At 37.9% G+C, this 19,520-nt stretch overlaps 1 protein-coding gene across 4 annotated transcripts in view; it reads left to right on the top strand.

Moving 5' to 3' along the window:
* The window catches only part of HELQ (helicase, POLQ like), a 48,609-nt gene that overhangs the window by 6,219 nt on the left and 22,870 nt on the right, over nt 1–19,520 (top strand). For 3 of the 4 annotated variants that reach the window (XM_088836441.1, XM_055434228.2, XM_088836442.1), the window contains 8 exons: nt 350–550; nt 979–1,051; nt 3,527–3,624; nt 4,795–4,893; nt 6,389–6,534; nt 12,439–12,678; nt 17,258–17,399; nt 17,750–17,854. In XM_088836441.1, coding sequence (XP_088692567.1) covers nt 350–550; nt 979–1,051; nt 3,527–3,624; nt 4,795–4,893; nt 6,389–6,534; nt 12,439–12,678; nt 17,258–17,399; nt 17,750–17,854 — 1,104 coding nt within the window. Of the gene's footprint in view, nt 1–349; nt 551–978; nt 1,052–3,526; nt 3,638–4,794; nt 4,894–6,388; nt 6,535–12,438; nt 12,679–17,257; nt 17,400–17,749; nt 17,855–19,520 lie in introns of those variants that run through there. The other variant, XM_088836443.1, reaches the window with a different exon arrangement.

Genomic DNA, 19,520 nt, shown 5'->3' with positions numbered 1-19,520 from the left:
TTTTCCCCTAAACTTGTGAATTAAACTCCATTTTAAATGTTCTACTGATATTTAGCATGCTTTTTCAAGAAGAAACTAACCAATTATTTTATCAAAATAAATGAGTTATTCTGATGTTATTTAACATCAGAATTTATTTATTTACATTTATTACATAGTTTAAAAGTGGCATTCGTTTGCAAGGGTCAATACATTAATTATGACATTTCTTAGATGTATATGTTTTATCTGTAACCTTATTCCCATTGATTTATATTAAACACTATTTTAGATTTTTTTAAATCCCTGTGAACATTTAATAATTAGAGTTCTTATTTATCTGACTTTTTTGTTTATTTTAATGTTGTAGATTTCAGGTTTGTCAAGTTTTGGTATAGAACTGGGTTTCTTTGTTGAGGAATACGCTGGAAGCAAAGGAAAATTTCCTCCAATTAAAAGAAGGGAAAAGAAATCATTATATATTGCCACTATTGAAAAAGGACATAGTCTGGTGAACTCCTTGATTGAAACTGGAAGAATTAGTAGTCTGGGTCTGGTTGTTGTAGATGAGGTTGGTTACTGTTTGTTGATTTATTAACATTTTTATTATACTAACACTATGTGTATCTGTTTGATACCTTATGAGGATGAGTAGTTTATTTTAATATATAGACCATGTGTAAATGAAGGCATTTCATGCGTGGTAATCTTAAATTCAGTTTTGTGTCAGTTGTTTTTTGAAGAGTGAATATATGTCCATATGTTCAGTTTTATGGTAGTACTGACGAATTCGTGATCCCAGGACATTGTCCTAGGGATAACTTCAGTAACTTAAAATATCAGTGAAATAATGTCTATGTACTCTAGTTGGTACATAACTAAAATGCTTAAGTTATAAAGCATACATTGCTGCTTCATTTCATCAAATATATGCTTGTTTTATATAGGTATTATATGCAGATTTACTTTTATCCTTTTTTTTTTTTTTTAATCTCAAAGTTGCACATGATTGGTGAAGGAACCCGTGGGGCTATACTGGAAATGACTCTGGCAAAAATCCTCTACACCAGCAGTAAGTTTTTTTTTTCAGATGTGGTCACGAGTTGATTTATAATCAAGAGACCTATAAAAGACTTAATCCTATCACCAGCTAGATTATATAACCTAAAGTAAGATGCTTAAGCTGTCTTAGTTTTTTATTTCTAAAATCATTTTATACATTTTTGTTGGATGTGTGAGTAGAATCATGAAGATAAATGAAGTTAACATTTGAAGATGTCCCCATCAGTATCCTCCACTAACTAGCTCTGTGTGCTTAGGCATGTGACTTAACTGCTCTTTCCTCATCTGTAAAATGGGCACAATAATGGTACCAACATGATGGGATTGTTGTAAGAATTACATGAGGTAACACATGTGACCAACACATTCAGCCACGCTCAGCACATAGCACAGTAAAGGTTTGCTGCTTTTGCCATCATCAATACCATTTAAAACGATGTCTAAATAGTCACTTTAAGGAGTTATTTTGCAACATCAGATAGTCTCTAAAGGTATATGAAATATTTATTCTAAATGTCTTCTCTGTTTTTATTTACTATTGCAATAGCTTATTATGTATTATAATAGTTTATAGAAAATTATTAATCCTAAAGGTCAGATTTTAAGAATTATTTTTAAAATTCTGGTAACAGTGGTATTTAGGCAGATTGTAGCACTTTATAATCATTGATTAAAAAATGTTTACTGAGTACCCACTGCATGTCAGGCCCTATTTTAAGTGCTCAGGATGTAGCAGTGAATAAAGCAAAGACCCTGCCTTTATCAAACCTATATTTTAATGAGTGAACAGATTATAAGCAGATAAACAAGAAAACAGTGTGTCAGATAGTGACAAATTCTATGGAAAAACATAAAGCAGAGGAAGAAAGAATGATCATCTATTTATCACATCCAGTGTATACTGATAGTTCTTGTCTTAATTTCTTTTCAGTATTTGAGTATTCATTATTCTTTTTTCCTTTGGGTGCTGAAACACCATTCTCTTTTCGTTTCCCTATTGTCTTTCTGTAAGACCGATCATGTTTTAGGACTGAGAGGTACAACAGCGTAATGGCTAAGGGCAGACTCTGCAGCTGGATTCAAATCCTGGCTCACTTTTAACCTTGAAGGACTGCAAGGAGATCCAACCAGTCCATTCTAAAGGAGATCAGTCCTGGGTGTTCATTGGAAGGACTGATGCTAAAGCTGAAGCTCCAATACTTTGGCCACCTCATGCAAAGAGTTGACTCACTGGAAAAGACTGATGCTGGGAGGGATTGGGGGCAGGAGGAGAAGGGGACGACAGAGAATGAGATGGCTGGATGGCATCACCGACTCTATGGATGTGAGTTTGAGTGAACTCCGGGAGTTGGTGATGGACAGGGAGGCCTGGCGTGCTGTGATTTATGGGGTCGCAAAGAGTCGGATACGACTGAGCGACTGAACTGAACTGAGCTGTGTACTTACGTGTATACTTATGTACCCTGCTGCTGTGTACTTACGTGTATAGTTGTATACACTGCTGCTATATACTTATTTTTATAAGTATACTGATACATATTTATGTCTTTCTGTCACCAGTGCCTTACACTTAATAGATATTTGAACAAAAGGGCTCTTTTCAGTTTCTCCTTTTGTTCTCCTTTGTGACACTCCTTGCTGAGTGTGTTCATTGTATATTTGGTGTTACCGTGGATTCATCCCTTGTTTCCTTCTTCATACAGTTTCTGCTAATTCTCATCCTTACTCATGACTTCAAAGTCTTCCTGTGTTCTGATGGCTCCCAATTTGTGTGACCAGCTTATACCTCTCTTCTGAGTAATGTCATCTGCCAGTTTAATCGTCTGGTTTTATAGAGTTGACTGTTGAACAACACAGGTTTGAATTGTATGGGTTCACTTGTAAGTGGGTTTTTTCAGTAATAAGTGCTACAGTACCACAGGATCTGTGGTTGGTTTAATCCAGAGATGCAGAACTGAAGATAAGGAGGGTCAACTACAAGTTTTACATGGATTTTCAACTGTACAGAGGGGTGGTGCCCCTAACCCTCATTTTGTTCACGGTCAACTGTGTTTGTCTTACCTGCCCCCTCTTTCCCACACTCTGGAAAAATTACAAACATAAAAAGTTTGCTAAAATTACTGTTCAGTTCAGTCACTCAGTCGTGTCCGACTCTGCGACCCCATGAATCACAGCACGCCAGGCCTCCCTGTCCATCACCAACTCCTGGAGTTCACTCAAACTCATGTCCATCGAGTTGGTGATGCCATCCAACTATCTCATTCTCTGTCGTCCCCTTCTCCTCCCACCCCCAATCACTCCCAGCATCAGAGTCTTTTCCAGTGAGTCAACTCGTCACATGAGGTGTCCAAAGTATTGGAGTTTCGGTTTTAGCATCAGTCCTTCCAGTGAACACCCAGGATTGATCTCCTTTAGAATGGACTGGTAGGATCTCCTTGCAGTCCTGTACTAAATAACACATTTTTCTCAATACTTTTTTTTTTAGAAACGACTCAAATTATTGGTATGAGTGCAACGTTAAACAATGTTGAAGACCTTCAAAAGTTCCTGCAAGCAGAATATTACACCAGTCAGTTTAGACCAGTACGTACCTAAGGTTTGATTTGTTACGTATCATTTTTGCTACATATCACATTTGTAGCAGACATACTATACAAAAATTCTGACAGTGATGAAGGCGCATAATGCCACTCGCTGTGTCTAAACGCTAACAAGTCTGTATGGAGAGAGCATACCCTGTGGGGTCAGGGGGCTTGGCCGGGATGGGTGCCCAGCTCACGGACCTTCAGTGAATATTTATTGAATGAACATTTTCAGACCCATTCTGCTTTTCCACTTTATATTCTGTAAGGTAAATTTTTTCATCTGGTAAGAATTTAGTGATTCACGTTTTGTGTTATTGACACATAAAAAAGTTTATCTTAAAAATTAAAATGTTTTCAGAGATTTAAGTTTTGATAGTTATAATGCTTTTTTAAAATAAATTAAGACCTCACATGGATATAAATTTAAATTCCCCAATAACAGTATTCCCAAAAGGCTTGAAGAAAGTAAGTACATGTTATTCATAGTTATTTGAAAGAAGCTTATAATGTACATGTACTCCGTAGTCTCTGTGTCTAAATAGGTTTTCAGAAAATAATTTCTTAGAGTCACCAAATTTTAACTTGAAATTTGGTGTTTTTACATTTGCACCAAATGTGAGAATTTTCAAGAGATAGTTCCTGACCTTAATTGTCAAGTTAGATGGTGTTCTGTAGGTGGCTATGTGGTACAGTGGATAGTGCATTGAGCTTCTCAATACTGTTCTTTAAAAAATTCAATAAGCTCTATTTACAAACTTCTTTTGTCTACAGATACTTAAGTTGAAAATAATTTGGTGGTATTCACATTAAAACTGGTGACTAATAAAGTTTTAAATCTGGAGGAGTAACCCAAATAACTCCTTAATAAAAGATAAGAGTGTGAACACTTGGCTCACCTTTACTTCCTCTTGTGGCAAATACAAGTGTCTGATTTTCCTTTTAGATATGTGGCTATTTAATTCAAAACTATTTCCTCAAGGATAGTAATCCCTATTTTGATTTAAAAGGAAAATGAAACTTAAATGGGAAAGAAATTTAAGTTGAAGCATTCTGCATACCTTAGGAAAGCTAAACTCTTTGTACTGTTTTATAACATATTTTACAAAATTTGAAACTCTAGAAAGAGGAATTTATATGATATTAATTGCAAATGTCCTTTTAATTCAAGGTTGAATTAAAAGAATATCTGAAAATAAATGACACAATATATGAAGTTGACAGCAGAGCTGAGAATGGCATGACTTTTTCACGCCTCCTTAATTATAAGGTAACCTTGATAATCCCTGATGGTGAGGTTCCTAGACTTTGTGCCCAGCTGCCCTGGGACACCGCAAAGGAGTTACATGGGTACCATGGGAAAGTTTAGATATTGCAGAGAGAAAAAGCTGATGCTGGACATCTGTTGGACACCATACAAATGACTGCTTCAAGACAGTTTCCAATGTCAATATTAAATCACACTACATTACTTCCTAGGATAGTATATCTTTGTGAAGTTGGTGATTATTTTTTTCTTTTTTTGCACTTACTGTAAGCAAATACCTTGTGGAATCAATATGGAACAGGAAATGAGGGTTTCGTGGTTTGAAAGACTGCAGGGCCCAGGTGTGCATACTTCTCATTAGTGGGTTATGATAGTTATTTAAGAATGAAATGAAACTTTTTTTTTAAACTGACATTTGTTGTTATTCAGATGGCTACTTATTTGTGAAGAAAGGCATGCTTGTTTGGACCTGACTACCTAATAATCAAACTGTTAGGTATTTCTTTTGACCTTGGGGCTCCATGGACCAAGAAAGCTTGGAGACCTTTCCCATAAATGTTTATTCATTCAGCAACAACAGTAATAGAAGAAGAAATATTTGTGGGCTGTATAGCTCAGATATTGGTGTATGAAAATATGAATGTCTACTGTGCTAATGTTTTGTGGTTTTCATGGAGGACATTGAAAAGGGGAGAAAGGAATTTTACAGCAGTTTTATTTTTCCATGAAGGTATATTTGGCTTCCCTTGTGGCTCAGTGGTAAAGAATCCACCTGCCAATGCAGGAGACAGGGGTTCGATCCCTGGGTCAGGAAGACCCCCTGGAGAAAGAAATGGCAACCCACTCCAGTATTCTTGCCTGAGAAATCCCATGGACGCAGGACCCTGGTGGGCTACAGTCCATGGGGTTGCAAAAGAGTCAGATATGACTGAGCGACTAAACAATAACATAAAGGTATATTATTCTAAATCTGTATCTTAATTAGTTTTCAGTAAAGTTGAAGAAAGTGAGGAGATTTTAAATAGCTTTACATTTTTCTTTGTTCTTTGAGTTCTTTCTGTCTGTTTGATAAATATATTTTGTATTTCTGAAAACATGTCCTGCAGTATGATTGAATATGTTTATGAAAATTGTTAGTAATAGCAAGAGGTTTAACTTATTTATGCAGTTCTTTGACTATTATTAGGATCAATTTGTGTTTCTCTTTATGGACTTTTTCTGCTTTGGTGAAGATGGGTGGGCCATAGAGTTATTAATTGATTATTTTCACTTCCTTTATTTAAAATTAAATACCTAAATTAATACAAAACCCTAATAACAAAAGTGGGACTTAACATTTTGCTGTGTAATATCGGTTGCATCTTTTCTTTTAAATGGTCATATTTATTAAATGAAAAGTTCAAAATTATGGTTGATTTACTTAACTTTCAAAGCACACTGGTAAAATGAAAGGCTTTCATGGTTGCTAACTGCTTTGTCCCTAAATCTTGTCATGCAGTATTCCGATATTCTGAAAAAGATGGATCCTGATCACTTGGTAGCACTGGTTACAGAAGTTATTCCCAATTATTCCTGCTTAGTTTTTTGTCCCACTAAGAAGAACTGTGAAAACGTAGCAGAAATGATATGCAAAAGTTTAAGCAAGTATGTTAATCTTTTAAAAATATTCTGTTTCATTTTTATCATGATCTACATGCCTGTATTCTGTTTATTTAACAAGCACTGATTACTTTTTGCAGACATTATGCTAAGTTATTATACTAGATTCTAAAGGTCCTGGCCTTGGGAGAAAAAAACTGAACTGTGAAATTCACAGATGTGAAATGGCCAGAGAAAAATTCTAAGGCTACATGTAAGAGAATGCTGACTAAACAACAGCTTGGCTCCACAGTGAGTCACCTTGGGGCCTTTTTAAAATCTCAGTGCCCAAGCTACCTCCAAGACAAATCAGAATATTTTGGAATGGGACCCAGGTACCACTATTTTGTAAAGCTTCTAAGCAAGTCCAACATACAGCCAAGGTCAACTGCTGGCCTATGTCATCAGAGGACTAATCAATAATCACTGTAGGGATGAAGACCTGTGTGATCAGTGTGTTAGTCACTCAGTCATGTCTGACTCTTTGCAACCCCATGGTCTGTCCATGGAATTCTCCAGGCAAGAATACTGGAGTGGGTTGCCATTCCCTTCTCCAGGGGATCTTCCCAACCCAGGGATCGAATCCGGGTCTCCTGCATTGCAGGCAGATTCTTTACCATCTGAGCTACCAGGGAAGCACCATGGGATCAGAGGACTAATCAATAATCACTGTAGGGATGAAGGCCTATGTGATCAGAGGACTTATCAGTGTAGGGATTAATCGTATCTTTGGCTTAACTTTCTCTGTAATTAAATACTGTTGCCTTTGTTTTCTTAGTAAGCTTCACACTTGGATTGTGTGGACATTGGAAATGAATTTGCTAAATAATAAAGAAATGTACTGCTTTATAATTATATAGTATTTTAGCATTGGCTCTGTTATAGAGATAAGTATAAGATGACCTTAAGTATGAACAGTTTTAGTTTTTTCTGTACCTTTTTGTCCCATGTGTTGTTTTAGCATATTTTCAGACTTCTTATGGGCCCCTGAGCCAGTGCTACGTGAGCATGCACAGATCGGTACCCTGGATTCTACCCCAGCCCTCCTCTACCTGCCCCCACAATCCTACTGTCATGGATTAGCCCAATACGGAGTTAAATTCATTGGCTAGCACAAAGATACAGATGTTTTGGATAAAGTCAAGGAGTGTTTCCCATTTCAGTAACAGAGTCTGACTTTAAAATAATGATGTAGATTATAAAAACCTAAGGAAATGACCGGAGAAGGCAATGGCAAGCCACTCCAGTACTCTTGCCTGGAAAATCCCATGGATGGAGGAGCCTGGTAGGCTGCAGTCCGTGGGGTCGCTAAGGGTCGGACACGACTGAGCGACTTCACTTTCACACATTGGAGAAGGAAATGGCAACCCACTCCAGTGTTCTTGCCTGGAGAATCCCAGGGATGGGGGAGCCTGGTGGGCTTCCGTCTATGGGGTCACACAGAGTCGGACGCGACTGAGGTGACTTAGCAGCAGCAGCAAGGAAATGACATTATCATTGAGGGATGCTCAGTGAGTCATTTGTTTTTTTAAAATAAAGTAATATAGTACTGACTAAGTGATGGGGAAATTTAGAGACTTTTGACAGATCTTTGAAAAAGCACACAGACTTTTGACTATGTGAAATGAGATTGATTGTTGGTCAAGTTACACCCTTGACTTATTTTGCTTTTCAGGGGTAATAGTTTATTTGGGTTGTAAATGTTGATGTTTAATATTGATGTACTTAAAAATTTGGTTCCTCGGAACCTTTAGTTAGTGAATTGTAATGGACCCTTGATACTTTCGTAAAGAGATAGGACTTAAGAAAAATTTCCTCTAAAATACATTTTCCATATTACTTGCTGCTTTCTTAAGGTAAAGTTCCTGAGTACATACTCAACAGTGGCCACAGGACTGGAAAAGGTCAGTTTTCATTCCAATCCCAAAGAAAGGCAATGCCAAAGAATGTTCAAACTACTGCACAATTGCATTCATTTCACATGCTAGCAAAGTAATGCTCAAAATCCTTAGAAAATACCAGAAAAATACCTACTTCTGCTTCATTGACTACACCAAAGCCTTTAACTGTGTAGATCACAACAAACTGTGGGCAATTCTTAAGGAGATGGGAATACCAGACCACCTTACCTGCTTCCTGAGAAATCTGTATGCATGTCAAGAAGCAACAGTTAGAATTGGACATGGAACAACGGACTGGTTCAAAATTGGGAAAGAAGTACATTAAGGCTGTATATTGTCACGTGTTTATTGAACGTCTATGCAGAGTACATCATGAGAAATGCTGGGCTGAATGAAGCCCAAGCTGGAATCAAGATTGCTGGGAGAAATATCAATAACCTCAGATATGCAGATGACACCACCCTTATGGCAGAAAGTGAAGAGGAATTAAAAGAGCCTCTTGATGAAGGTGAAAGAGGAGAGTGAACTCAACATTTAAAAAATGAAGATCATAGCATCCAATCCCATCACTTCATGGCAAATAAATGGGGAAACAATGGAAACAGTGACAGAGTTTATTTTCTTGGGCTCCAGAATCACTGTAGATGGTGACTGCAGCCATGAAATGAAAAGGTGCTCCTTGGAAGAAAAGCAATGATAAATCTAGACAGCATATTAAAAAGCAGAGAAATTACTTTGCCTACAAAGGTCCATGTAGTGCTGTGGTTTTTCCAGTAGTCATGTTGGATGTGAGCTGGACCATTAAGAAGGCTAAGTGCCGAAGAATTGATGCCTTTGAACTGTAGTGTTGGAGAAGACTCTTGAGAGTCCCTTGGACTGCAAGGAGATCAAACCAGTCAATCCTAAAGAAAATCAACTCGGAATATTCACTGGAAGGACTGATGCTGAAGCTGAAGTTCCAATACTTTGGCCACCTGATTCGAAGAGCCAATGACTGGAAAAGACCCTGATGCTGGGAAAGATTGAAAACAAGAGGAGACGGGGACAACAGAGGATGAGATGGTAGGATGGCATCACTGACTCAATGGACATGAGTTTGAACAAGCTCCGGGAGTTGGTGAAGGACAGGGAAGCCTGGCATTCTACAGTCCATGGGGTCGCAAAGTCAGACACGACTGAGCAACTGAACAACAAACAATAAGATAGTTTAGATCCCATCTTGGTGGCTGTTAACTAAAATGCTGTCATACGTAGAGCATACTTTTTTCTGTTTTTCTGTAATTTATGCATAGATGAATGTAATCTAGGGCTAAATGGTTTCTGATCTCAGTAGTATCTTCGAAAGATAATTTCTTGAAAATCATGGAGTATCAGCCCTTATCTTAATTATTTGCCTCCTAACCATAACTTTCACAGGAAGCAGGTACAGTACAATCTCCTAGAATATGCTTCTTATGTGTGTTTAAGTACAAAGACTAAAGCAGAGTTTTCCCCAAGTGATTGTCTCAACCTCAAAGAAAATTTATCTTTTTTATGGCTGTTAGTGCTTTGGACTTCTAAGTCAAGAATGTCTTTTAAACACTATTTCCTGACAGTGGCCAAAGCTCTGGTTGTATCACTTTCCCTAAAAATCTCCCTAATAGTGATGCCACAGTGCTTCTTAGCCTAGATTCATGCTAAAACCTGACCCAATTTACTTTTTCATCCTCATTTCTTCTACTCTTTGCCCACCCTGCACATCAGCCAGATTGAACTCCTTGTCTTCTTTTATTCATTTATTTCTGGCTGTGCTGGGCCTTCGTTGCTGCGCACAGGCTTTCTCTAGTTGCAGTGAGCAGGGGCTATTCTTGGTTGAGGTGCTCAGGCTTCTCACTGCAGTGGCTCCTCTTGTTGCATATCATGGGCTCTAAAGCTCAGGAGTCGTGGCACACAGACTAGTTGCTTCGCAACATATGGAATCTTCCCTGACCAGGGATTGAACCCATGTCCCCTGCATTGGCAAGCAGATTCTTAATCACAGGATCACCAGGCCGTCCCTACTGTCGTCTTTGTTTATGCTTTGAACCACCCATTTCCATGCCTGTGATCATGCTTTACCTTCTGCCAATACTGTACTTCCCCACCCCCTCACTGTGAGAGAGTTAACTTAGGCAGGTTGATAAGGAGTCCAAGCCTAAGGCCCCTTTAAGGAGCAGGCCGACATTCTTTCTTTTTCGCATTCTTTTGACGTAGACAAGTAGGCCTTGTAGGCCGCAGTATCTCTTGTTCAAGGACATGCCTTTTTTTGAGCTTTGGATGTATGTTGTGGGAGAAGGTCTGGGTAAAAACTTCCACAGACTTGAGCTCTGGGTTAACCTGTTCCTTCTGGCTAATCTCGTGCTGATGTCATCCCAGGGTGTATGTTAACGGAAAGAGTCTGGGCAAAATTCTCATAGCCTTGAAGTATTTTTTAATCTATTCTCAACAGCTGGGTGAGCAGTGTATAAGGCCCTACTTAGTGAGGCGGGTACTCTCCTGCCCTCTTCTGATGTCTTTGTCAGAAGATTTTTCTGTCACTTTCACTGTAAATAAAATCTACACAAAACTCCGAGTGACTGAGACTGTCTTTGGTCCCGGAGTTAAATCTTCTTCTTCGGAGATGATGAATCTGGCAACTCTGTTCACTGCTAAACTACCAACTGCCACCTCTAACCTGTTCTTCAGGACCCAGCTCACGTCTCAACTCCCCCCAACAAAACCCTTCTCCATAGATCCATGTCTTGTCTGGTCATTTACAAACAGTGTCTCCCTTCTCTTAAATTATAGGGTAATTGTCCTTAAGACTTAATTCCTTGGGAAGAGTTTGTCCTTTTCAGGACCTCGGGCTCTGACTGGAAAATCATAGCAAAGTCTGTAGCTCGCTACCCCGCTGTCACTTCTGGTTCTTGCACTGTTGACTCTCGATCACTCCCTGCCCCATTCTTCACTGTCTCCTTGCCACCCACTTCTCAACTTCTTATGAAATTACTGGACTTGTGCATTTGGCACCAGCCAGAGCTGTCTGTGCTTTCCATGAAGCTTGCTGCAACAATACAACAAGCTACAATGAGCTTGCTTCAAAAGCTGCGTGTATTATATTTATATCTTAGACTATATTTTTTGGGTTTCCCAGGTGGCGCTAGTGGTAAAGAACACAGCTGCCAAAGCAGGAGACGTAAAAGAACATGGTTCAATCCCTGGGTAGGGAAGATCCCCTGGGGGAGGTCATGACAACGCACCCAAGTATCCTTGCCCAGAGAATCACATGGACAGAGGAGACTGATGGGCTACGGTCCACAGGGTCTCAAAGAGTTGGACATGACTGAACTCACTTAGCACACCCACAGACTATATTTGTTTGCTACTGGTATTCAGAAGTTGTTGCTTTACAGTCAATTAGTAGTAGTTATACTTAGTAGTTAGTCTTTCCTTTTCTTCTTTCCTAGAAGGGAATTGAGAAAAATAGGTGGTCCTAGGTAAGGAGCCACTGTAGGATATTACTGAGGCTTCTGAAGTGCTAATGTTTAGATAGTGTTTTACATATAATTCATATGCTTTAATAATATATATTTATATTTCTCTTCAGAGGAGAAAATTTATGACAAAGCAATTCATCTTCACTGAAGATGTATTTTCTTGTGGGAAAAAAAATTTAACTTGTAGAGCAGGTGTTTAAACCCAGCATTCATGAATTCATAGGAAGTACAGGGTTGAACTTCAGGAAGTACACAAAACCACTGAAATTATATGCAAAGTGTTGTATTAATGTGAATATCTGTTTTTTCCCACAGGGCTCTGTGATCCACAAATAGGTTGAGAGAAACTGCCTGTTAATGAAATCAGAATTAAAATTCTAAGAAAGTTTTATGTACCTAGGTCAATAAAAGAAACACGATTTTAAATGGAGAATGTTTACATGTCGCTACTAAAATTAAAATGGTAGGTGCTCTGTCCCTATAAGATAAAGGGTTCTAACAGATCTTTTCCCTAGGGAATATCTGAAGCACAAAGAGAAGGAAAAACAGGAGGTGATTACGAACTTGAAGAATGTCAGCGGTGGCAACCTGTGTCGCGTGTTAAAGCACACCATCCCGTTTGGAGTTGCTTATCACCACAGTGGCTTAACCAGCGATGAAAGGAAGCTCTTGGAGGAGGCCTACTCCACAGGGGTCCTCTGCCTGTTCACCTGCACATCCACCCTCGCAGCAGGTATTAACCTACCAGCGAGAAGGTAAGACACAAGTCACTGTCGGCCAGGCTCCAAACTTTTTGGTTCCCAGCTTGCCATCAGGTTTTTTATTTTTTAATTGTTTTATTCTTTCTCAGTAATGGATGAGAATTTATCACATGTTTTCTTCAGCATTTGCTGAGGTGATTGTTTGGTTTATTTCCTTTAATATCTTCATGAAAAATGACATTGGTAGATCTCTCTCTCTCTTTTTTAAGTTTATATTTGGCTGTGTCTGGTCTTAGTTGCCCCTTTTGGCCTCTTTGTTGCAGCACGTGGGCTTCTCTCTAGTTGTGAGCAGGTTTAGTTGCCCCACAGCAGGTGGGATCTTAGTTCTCCAGCCAGGGATCGAACCTGTGTTCCCTGCATTGGAAGACAGATTCTTAACCTCTGGACCACCAGGGAAGTCCTTTAGTAGATCTCTTGCTAGTATTATTCCTTCTTTCTTTAGTCCTCTCCCTATCTAGTTTTGATATTAGGGTTTATTATTCCAGTTATGTAGAAACAGTTGGCAAGCTTTCGATCTTTTTTTTTTTTAATCTGAAAGAGCTTATTTAACATAGAGATTTCCTTGGCACTTTAGAGAACTTGTCTATGAAGACTTTTGAGTCTGTTAATAGTATCTTTTTTTTTCAGAGTAGATCCTTGTTTACCTTTTCAGTTATTACCAAATCTGTGGGCCTATGCAGTTGATTTCCACTCTTAGTTATTGATGACACTAAAGTTTGTGATTTTTTTTTTTCCAAATAAATGGTCAATTTTTATAAATCATCCAAAAGCTTTAAACTATATATTTTATGTTGGGTATGCACTTTTATGTATCTCAGTGAGATCACAGTTATTAGTCATGTTATCAGCTCTTCTGTTTTCTCTGTGACTCTTTGATCGGTCAGTTCCAGAGATGTATATTAGTTTTCCACTGTAATCATGGAGTTATCAACTTCTCCTCTTTAAATTTTTCAATGTTTTGCTTTGTATTTCACAACTATTTAGGTATATAAAAGTTTGCTCCAAATATCCTATGGCTGAATTACACCTTTTATCAATAGAATGTCCTTGGTTTCCTCAGAGTGACTTTATTTTGAACACTAGAACTTTATTTTTTTTTTTTTTTGCCAACTATATCTTTTTCTATTCTTTTGTTTTCAAACTCTGTCACTTAGGAAGTTTTCCATTATTTCAGACAATTGTTGAAATAAAAAAGGAAGTTATATATTTTATTTCTCTTGTTAGCAATGGTTAAAATTTTAACAGTGGTAATCAAATGTGTTTTTCTATTATTTTAGAATTGATAACTGTATCCTCTGCTCAACATTACAAGAGTCTTAGCATTTGTGTATTTTTTCTACACTGTCTTGTGTGTTGTTGTTAGGTCTATATTTTAAATTTTCTCTCATTTAAAAAAAAACGTATTTATCTTTAATTGAAGGACAGTTGCTGTACAGTGTTGTGTTGGTTTCTACCAAACAACTCCTCTCATCTTATAATCAATGACTGTTTAAACTTACCAGTGAATCTTACTTATGTGGGTGGTTTGTTTTGTTTTGCCTACCACTGCCCCTTGTATCGAACATCTTGCTTCTGTGATCCATTTTTTATTTTGCCATCCTTGGGTAGTTCTTTTTAAATGATGCATTGGAAATAAAAATTATTGAACCTTTGCATAGTTGAAGCTATCTTTAGTTTAGCCTCACGCTTGAACATCTTGCAGCGAACAGAATTCTAGGTTCAGTGTTTTCCCTCAGGAGCCTTTGTAGTCTTCTTCTATGTCTTTAAGGAACTAGTGGTGGCCATTTTTGTTTTTACATAGGTTTGCTGTTTTTCCCTCTGCAGAAACTTGTAGGCTTTTCTCTTTAACCTCAACATTTTGTAATGTGTGTGCTCAGTTACATCCAATACTTCATAACCACATGAACTGTAGCCCACCAGACTCCTCTGTCCTTGGGATTTCCCAGGCAAGGATATCAGGGTGAGTTGTCATTTCCTACTCCAGGGGATCTTCCTGATTCAGGGATTAACCTACATCTCTTGTGTCTCCTGCCTTGACAGGCAGATTCTTTACCACTGGACCACCAAAGAAGTCCCTAGCTACTTATGATTCATAGGGCTTAGCCGCTGGGTTCATGCTTTCAGTCTATAAAGTTTCATGCCTTTCTTCATCTTAGAGTAATTATTTTCAGTCATTTCTTGTCTTATTTCTTTCCTTCCATTTTCTCTGTTTCTCTGCTTTTATAACTTCAGTTAGACAATTAAATTGGTCTTTCATTTATCATAACTTTTCTTACATGTTTTTCAGTCTATATGAGTTATGTAACTCCTTTACTTTCTATATTACAAAATCAGTTTTTAATTATATCCCACTAACAGTATGAGTTGGTGATGGACAGGGAGGCCTGGCGTGCTATGATTCATGGGGTCGCGGAAAGTCGGACACGACTGAGCGACTGAACTGAAATGAACAGTATTCATTCATTATTCAGTTCTTCAGTTGAATTGTTTAAATGAATTTTTTATTTCTAAGAACTCTCTTCTTTTATTATCCTTTCTTTATAGTACTCTGTTCTGCTATAAATACAGTACCCTCCATAATTTTCTGTGCATACTAATTCAATTCTTTAAAGTTCTTTTCTGTTCCCTGTATTATCTGTCTCTGTCAGATGTATATTCTTTATGTTCTCATTGTTTTTCTTCTATGTCATTTGTTTTCTTCATGTATTCAATAATCTTGTCTGTCCATTGAGATTTATAAATAAAGGAGTTGGTTTTGGTAAATAGCACAGGTTTTCTCTCAGATTTGAACAGGAAGACTGGCTATAGACTTCTGTATACATAAAAAGGATTGAAATCACCATGTTGTAGGTCAAAAACAGTTGAAATCTGCAATGTCATGTAGTTGACAATACAAATTCATAAATAAATATGCATATGTTAGTGGCCTGTGGTCAGATTTTTCATTTATGGAGTATCAAACAAAAAACCTTTGAGATTATTGCTATAGTGGATTGATCATAAACTTTGCAGCTAAGCAGACTTAAGCTCAAATTATGGTTCTGTTAATTGCTAATCTTGTTGGCTTTGATAAGCTGCTTATCTGTGCTTCAGATAGTTCAGTTCAGTTGCTCAGTCGTGTCTGACTCTTTGCGACCTCATGAATCACAGCATGCCAGGCCTCCCTGTCCATTACCAACTCCTCGAGTTCACTCAGACTCACCTCCATCGAGTTGGTGATGCCATCCAGCCATCTCATTCTCTGTCGTCCCCTTCTCCTCCTGCCCCCAGTCCCTCCCAGCATCAGAGTCTTTTCCAGTGAGTCAACTCGTCTCATGAGGTGGCCAAAGTATTGGAGCTTCAGCTTTAGCATCAGTCCTTCCAATGAACATCCAGGACTTATCTCCTTTAGAGAGGACTGGTTGGATCTCCTTGCAGTCCAAGAGACTCTCAAGAGTCTTCTCCAATACCACAGTTCAAAAGCATCAATTCTTTGGCGCTCAGCTTTCTTCACAGTCCAACTCTCAGATCCATACATGACCATGGGAAAAACCATAGCCTTGACTGGATGGACCTTGGTTGGCAAAGTAATGTGTCTGCTTTTTAATATGCTGTCTAGGTTGGTCATAACTGTCCTTTCAAGGAATAAGCATCTTTTAATTTCATGGCTGCAATCAGCATCCGCAGTGATTTTGGAGCCCCCCAAAATAAAGTCTGACACTGTTTTCACTGTTTCCCCATCTATTTCCCATGAAGTGATGGGACCAGATGCCATAATCTTAGTTTTCTGAATGTTGAGCTTCAAGCCAACTTTTTCACTCTCCCCTTTCACTTTCATCAAGAGGCTCTTTAGTTCCTCTTCACTTTCTGCCATAAGGGTGGTGTCATCTGCATATCTGAGGTTACTGATATTTCTCCTGGCAATCTTGATTCCAGCTTGTGCTTCTTCCAGCCAGCGTTCCTCATGATGTACTCTGCATATAAGTTAAATAAGCAGGGTGACAATATACAGCCTTGATGTACTCCTTTTCCTATTTGGAACCAGTCTGTTGTTCCATGTCCAGTTCTAACTGTTGCTTCCTGACCTGCATACAGGTTTCTCAAGAGGCAGGTCAGGTGGTCTGGGATTCCCATCTCTTTCAGAATGTTCCACAGTTTATTGTGATCCACACAGTCAAAGGCTTTGGCGTAGTCAATGACGCAGAAATAGATATTTTTCTGGAACTTTCTTGCCTTTTCCATGATCCAGCGGATGTTGGCAATTTGATCTCTGGTTCCTCTGCCTTTTCTAAAGCCAACTTGAACATCTGGAAGTTCACGGTTCATGTATTGCTGAAGCCTGGCTTGGAGAATTTTGAGCAAGGACTTTGTAAAGGAAATGTTACCACCACAAGTTTTGTAAGATTACAGATAATGTACATAAAGAACCTAGGACATCATAACACAGATTACTGGTAAATAGCATTTATGTATTATTTTGAGTTAATATGTCACTAAGTTGAATATCATATAAAAATAATGAAACAGAGTTTAAAAATAGATGCTAATGGTATAGATCTAATATCACTTTTAATTAATTTTATCAATTCCACAGAGTTATATTAAGAGCCCCCTATGTTGCTAAGGAATTTTTAAAGAGGAATCAGTATAAACAGATGATTGGCAGAGCTGGCCGTGCTGGAATAGATTCTGTTGGGGAGAGTATCCTTATATTGCAAGAAAAAGACAAGCAACAGGTAATAATCTGGTTGTCGGTTGGTTGTTTCGTTGTCTTTTCTCAGTCTTTAATTTCGCCCTTTAACATCACCTTTTAAAAATTAATTATTAATATTCTTTTGAATAATGTTTCCTTCTTCTCTGTGATTAAGCGTTAGAAAGAGTAGCTTGAATAGCTCTGTATTTCAATGAAAAGCATTTTCCCTATCTTCTTCCATTTTCATGTGGATACCTGCTAAATTCTTATTTTTTTGTCTCTCTGTTTTTTCTTTCTCCCAACCTCCACACGATCTATGCAAATTATAAAATTTTATATGGAACACTATTTTTTATAATAATGTGAAACATAGTATTGCTTTAACTCTTGTAGGTATTGGAGTTAATAAGCAGACCATTGGAAAACTGCTATAGCCATCTCGTTCAGGAATTCACCAAGGGAATCCAAACTTTGTTTCTTTCTTTGATTGGTTTGAAGGTATTTTTTAAAATATTTTTATATCTTATTGCTATTATTTGAGACAGTGGCAGTCAAAAAGTTTTGAAAATGGTAAAGAAAGTTGAAAAAAATGTTCACTTCTGTATAATGTGAAAAAGAGCAGTCTGTGATATGATATATCTGAAACTGGATTTATATGTGGATTTTTAATCCTTTGAATTGTATAGAACAAATAATAATTGGGCATCCATTACAAGTAAGAGACTTTGGTGGATACTGAGGGGGATAAAGGAGCCTTAGAAGCATGGGTCCTGATGTCAGATAATCCAGCATCTCTGCCTTGGTAAGAAAAGATCCCCTGTAAGTCCTCTGACCATAATAAACATTTGTGAAGTCAGTATAGCCTTTATCAGGCAGAAAATTTAAAAAAAAAAAGTTGGGTGGGGCACAATGGGAAAACACTCTTTTCCCTAAGATTAGAAATTGATTCTCTTTTTTCAGGTTATTTTTGAGTAAAACCTCTTTTTTAAGCTTATTCTCTTGTGCCCAAAATCCCTCAGTCCCAAACTGGTAAATTCAGGGTTTGAATTCAGCTTTATCTAACTAAAAACCAGGACTCTCAATCTATCATATAGCCTACCTTTATTATCCCAAATTGGTGTAAGTGAAAGTTCAAAAGGTAATTGATAAGTAAAAGATATTATGAGACCATTTTGGTTGCCTTGCAGATGAATGGTGTAATATTTTATCCCCTGACATTTTATAAGAGCCAAAGGCTACAGAAAAGAAGAGGAATTAGTCCTGAGTATTGAAGGAGATAGAGGTTTTAGATAAACAGAGGGACGGAATAAGCCATTCCAGGTACTTAAATTGAAAGATGAGAAACCTTAAGATGATGCAGAATAACAGTCAATAGACTGGATATCGTAGCTGTAGAGGAAGGCTGAAGATAACCTAAGAGTAGAAAGTTGGGTGGAAAAAGTTGGGCCAGACTGTGTGCCATAGTTGGAGAGGATGGGAGAGAGTGCTTAAATACTAGACTGAAGTAGCAGTCAACTATCAATGGAGAAATCGTCAAAGTGTTTTGTTGTGGTTTAGAGCAAAGGCTCTCATGTCACACATACCTGTGTCCCAGTCACAGCTCTGTCTCGTTAGCCTGTGTAAATTACTCTCACTTAAAACTCACCAAAAACTATAAAACACTGCTGAAAGAAATTAAAGAAGACCTAAATAAACGGAGAGAGATACCATCTTCATGAATTGGAACGCTCACTGTTGTTCAGATGTTACTTCTTCCCACACTGGTCTATAAATTCTGTGCAATTCCAATCAAAGTCTCAACAGGTTTTGTTCTTTTTTTTTTTTTTAGAAATTACAGATCGATACTGAAATTTATTTGGAAATGCCTTAGGGTAGGCAAAAATTTCTTATAAGCAAAACAAAAAACAAATCATGAAAGAAAAAAATCAGTTCAATAGACCTTATATTTTTATAATTCTCTTCAAAAGATGCTACTTTAGCAGTGAAAAGGCGGGAAGAAAATATACATCTGACAAATACATGTATGTCATGAGTTAGGACTCCATGCAAGGCAATGGAATTGAGGCTTCACTTGAGACCAGTGCACTCAGGTACAGGAATCCTGGGGGAACCAACTTGGCCACAAGAGTGTAGTTTTATGGGCCTGTGATGCCAGATCCACAGG

The sequence above is a fragment of the Moschus berezovskii genome, chromosome 5, assembly GCF_049115385.1.
Source record: "Moschus berezovskii isolate FMDL1 chromosome 5, NW_MosBer_1.0, whole genome shotgun sequence".
NCBI lineage: Eukaryota > Metazoa > Chordata > Mammalia > Artiodactyla > Moschidae > Moschus > Moschus berezovskii.
This window is presented reverse-complemented; position numbering and strand designations above follow the sequence as displayed.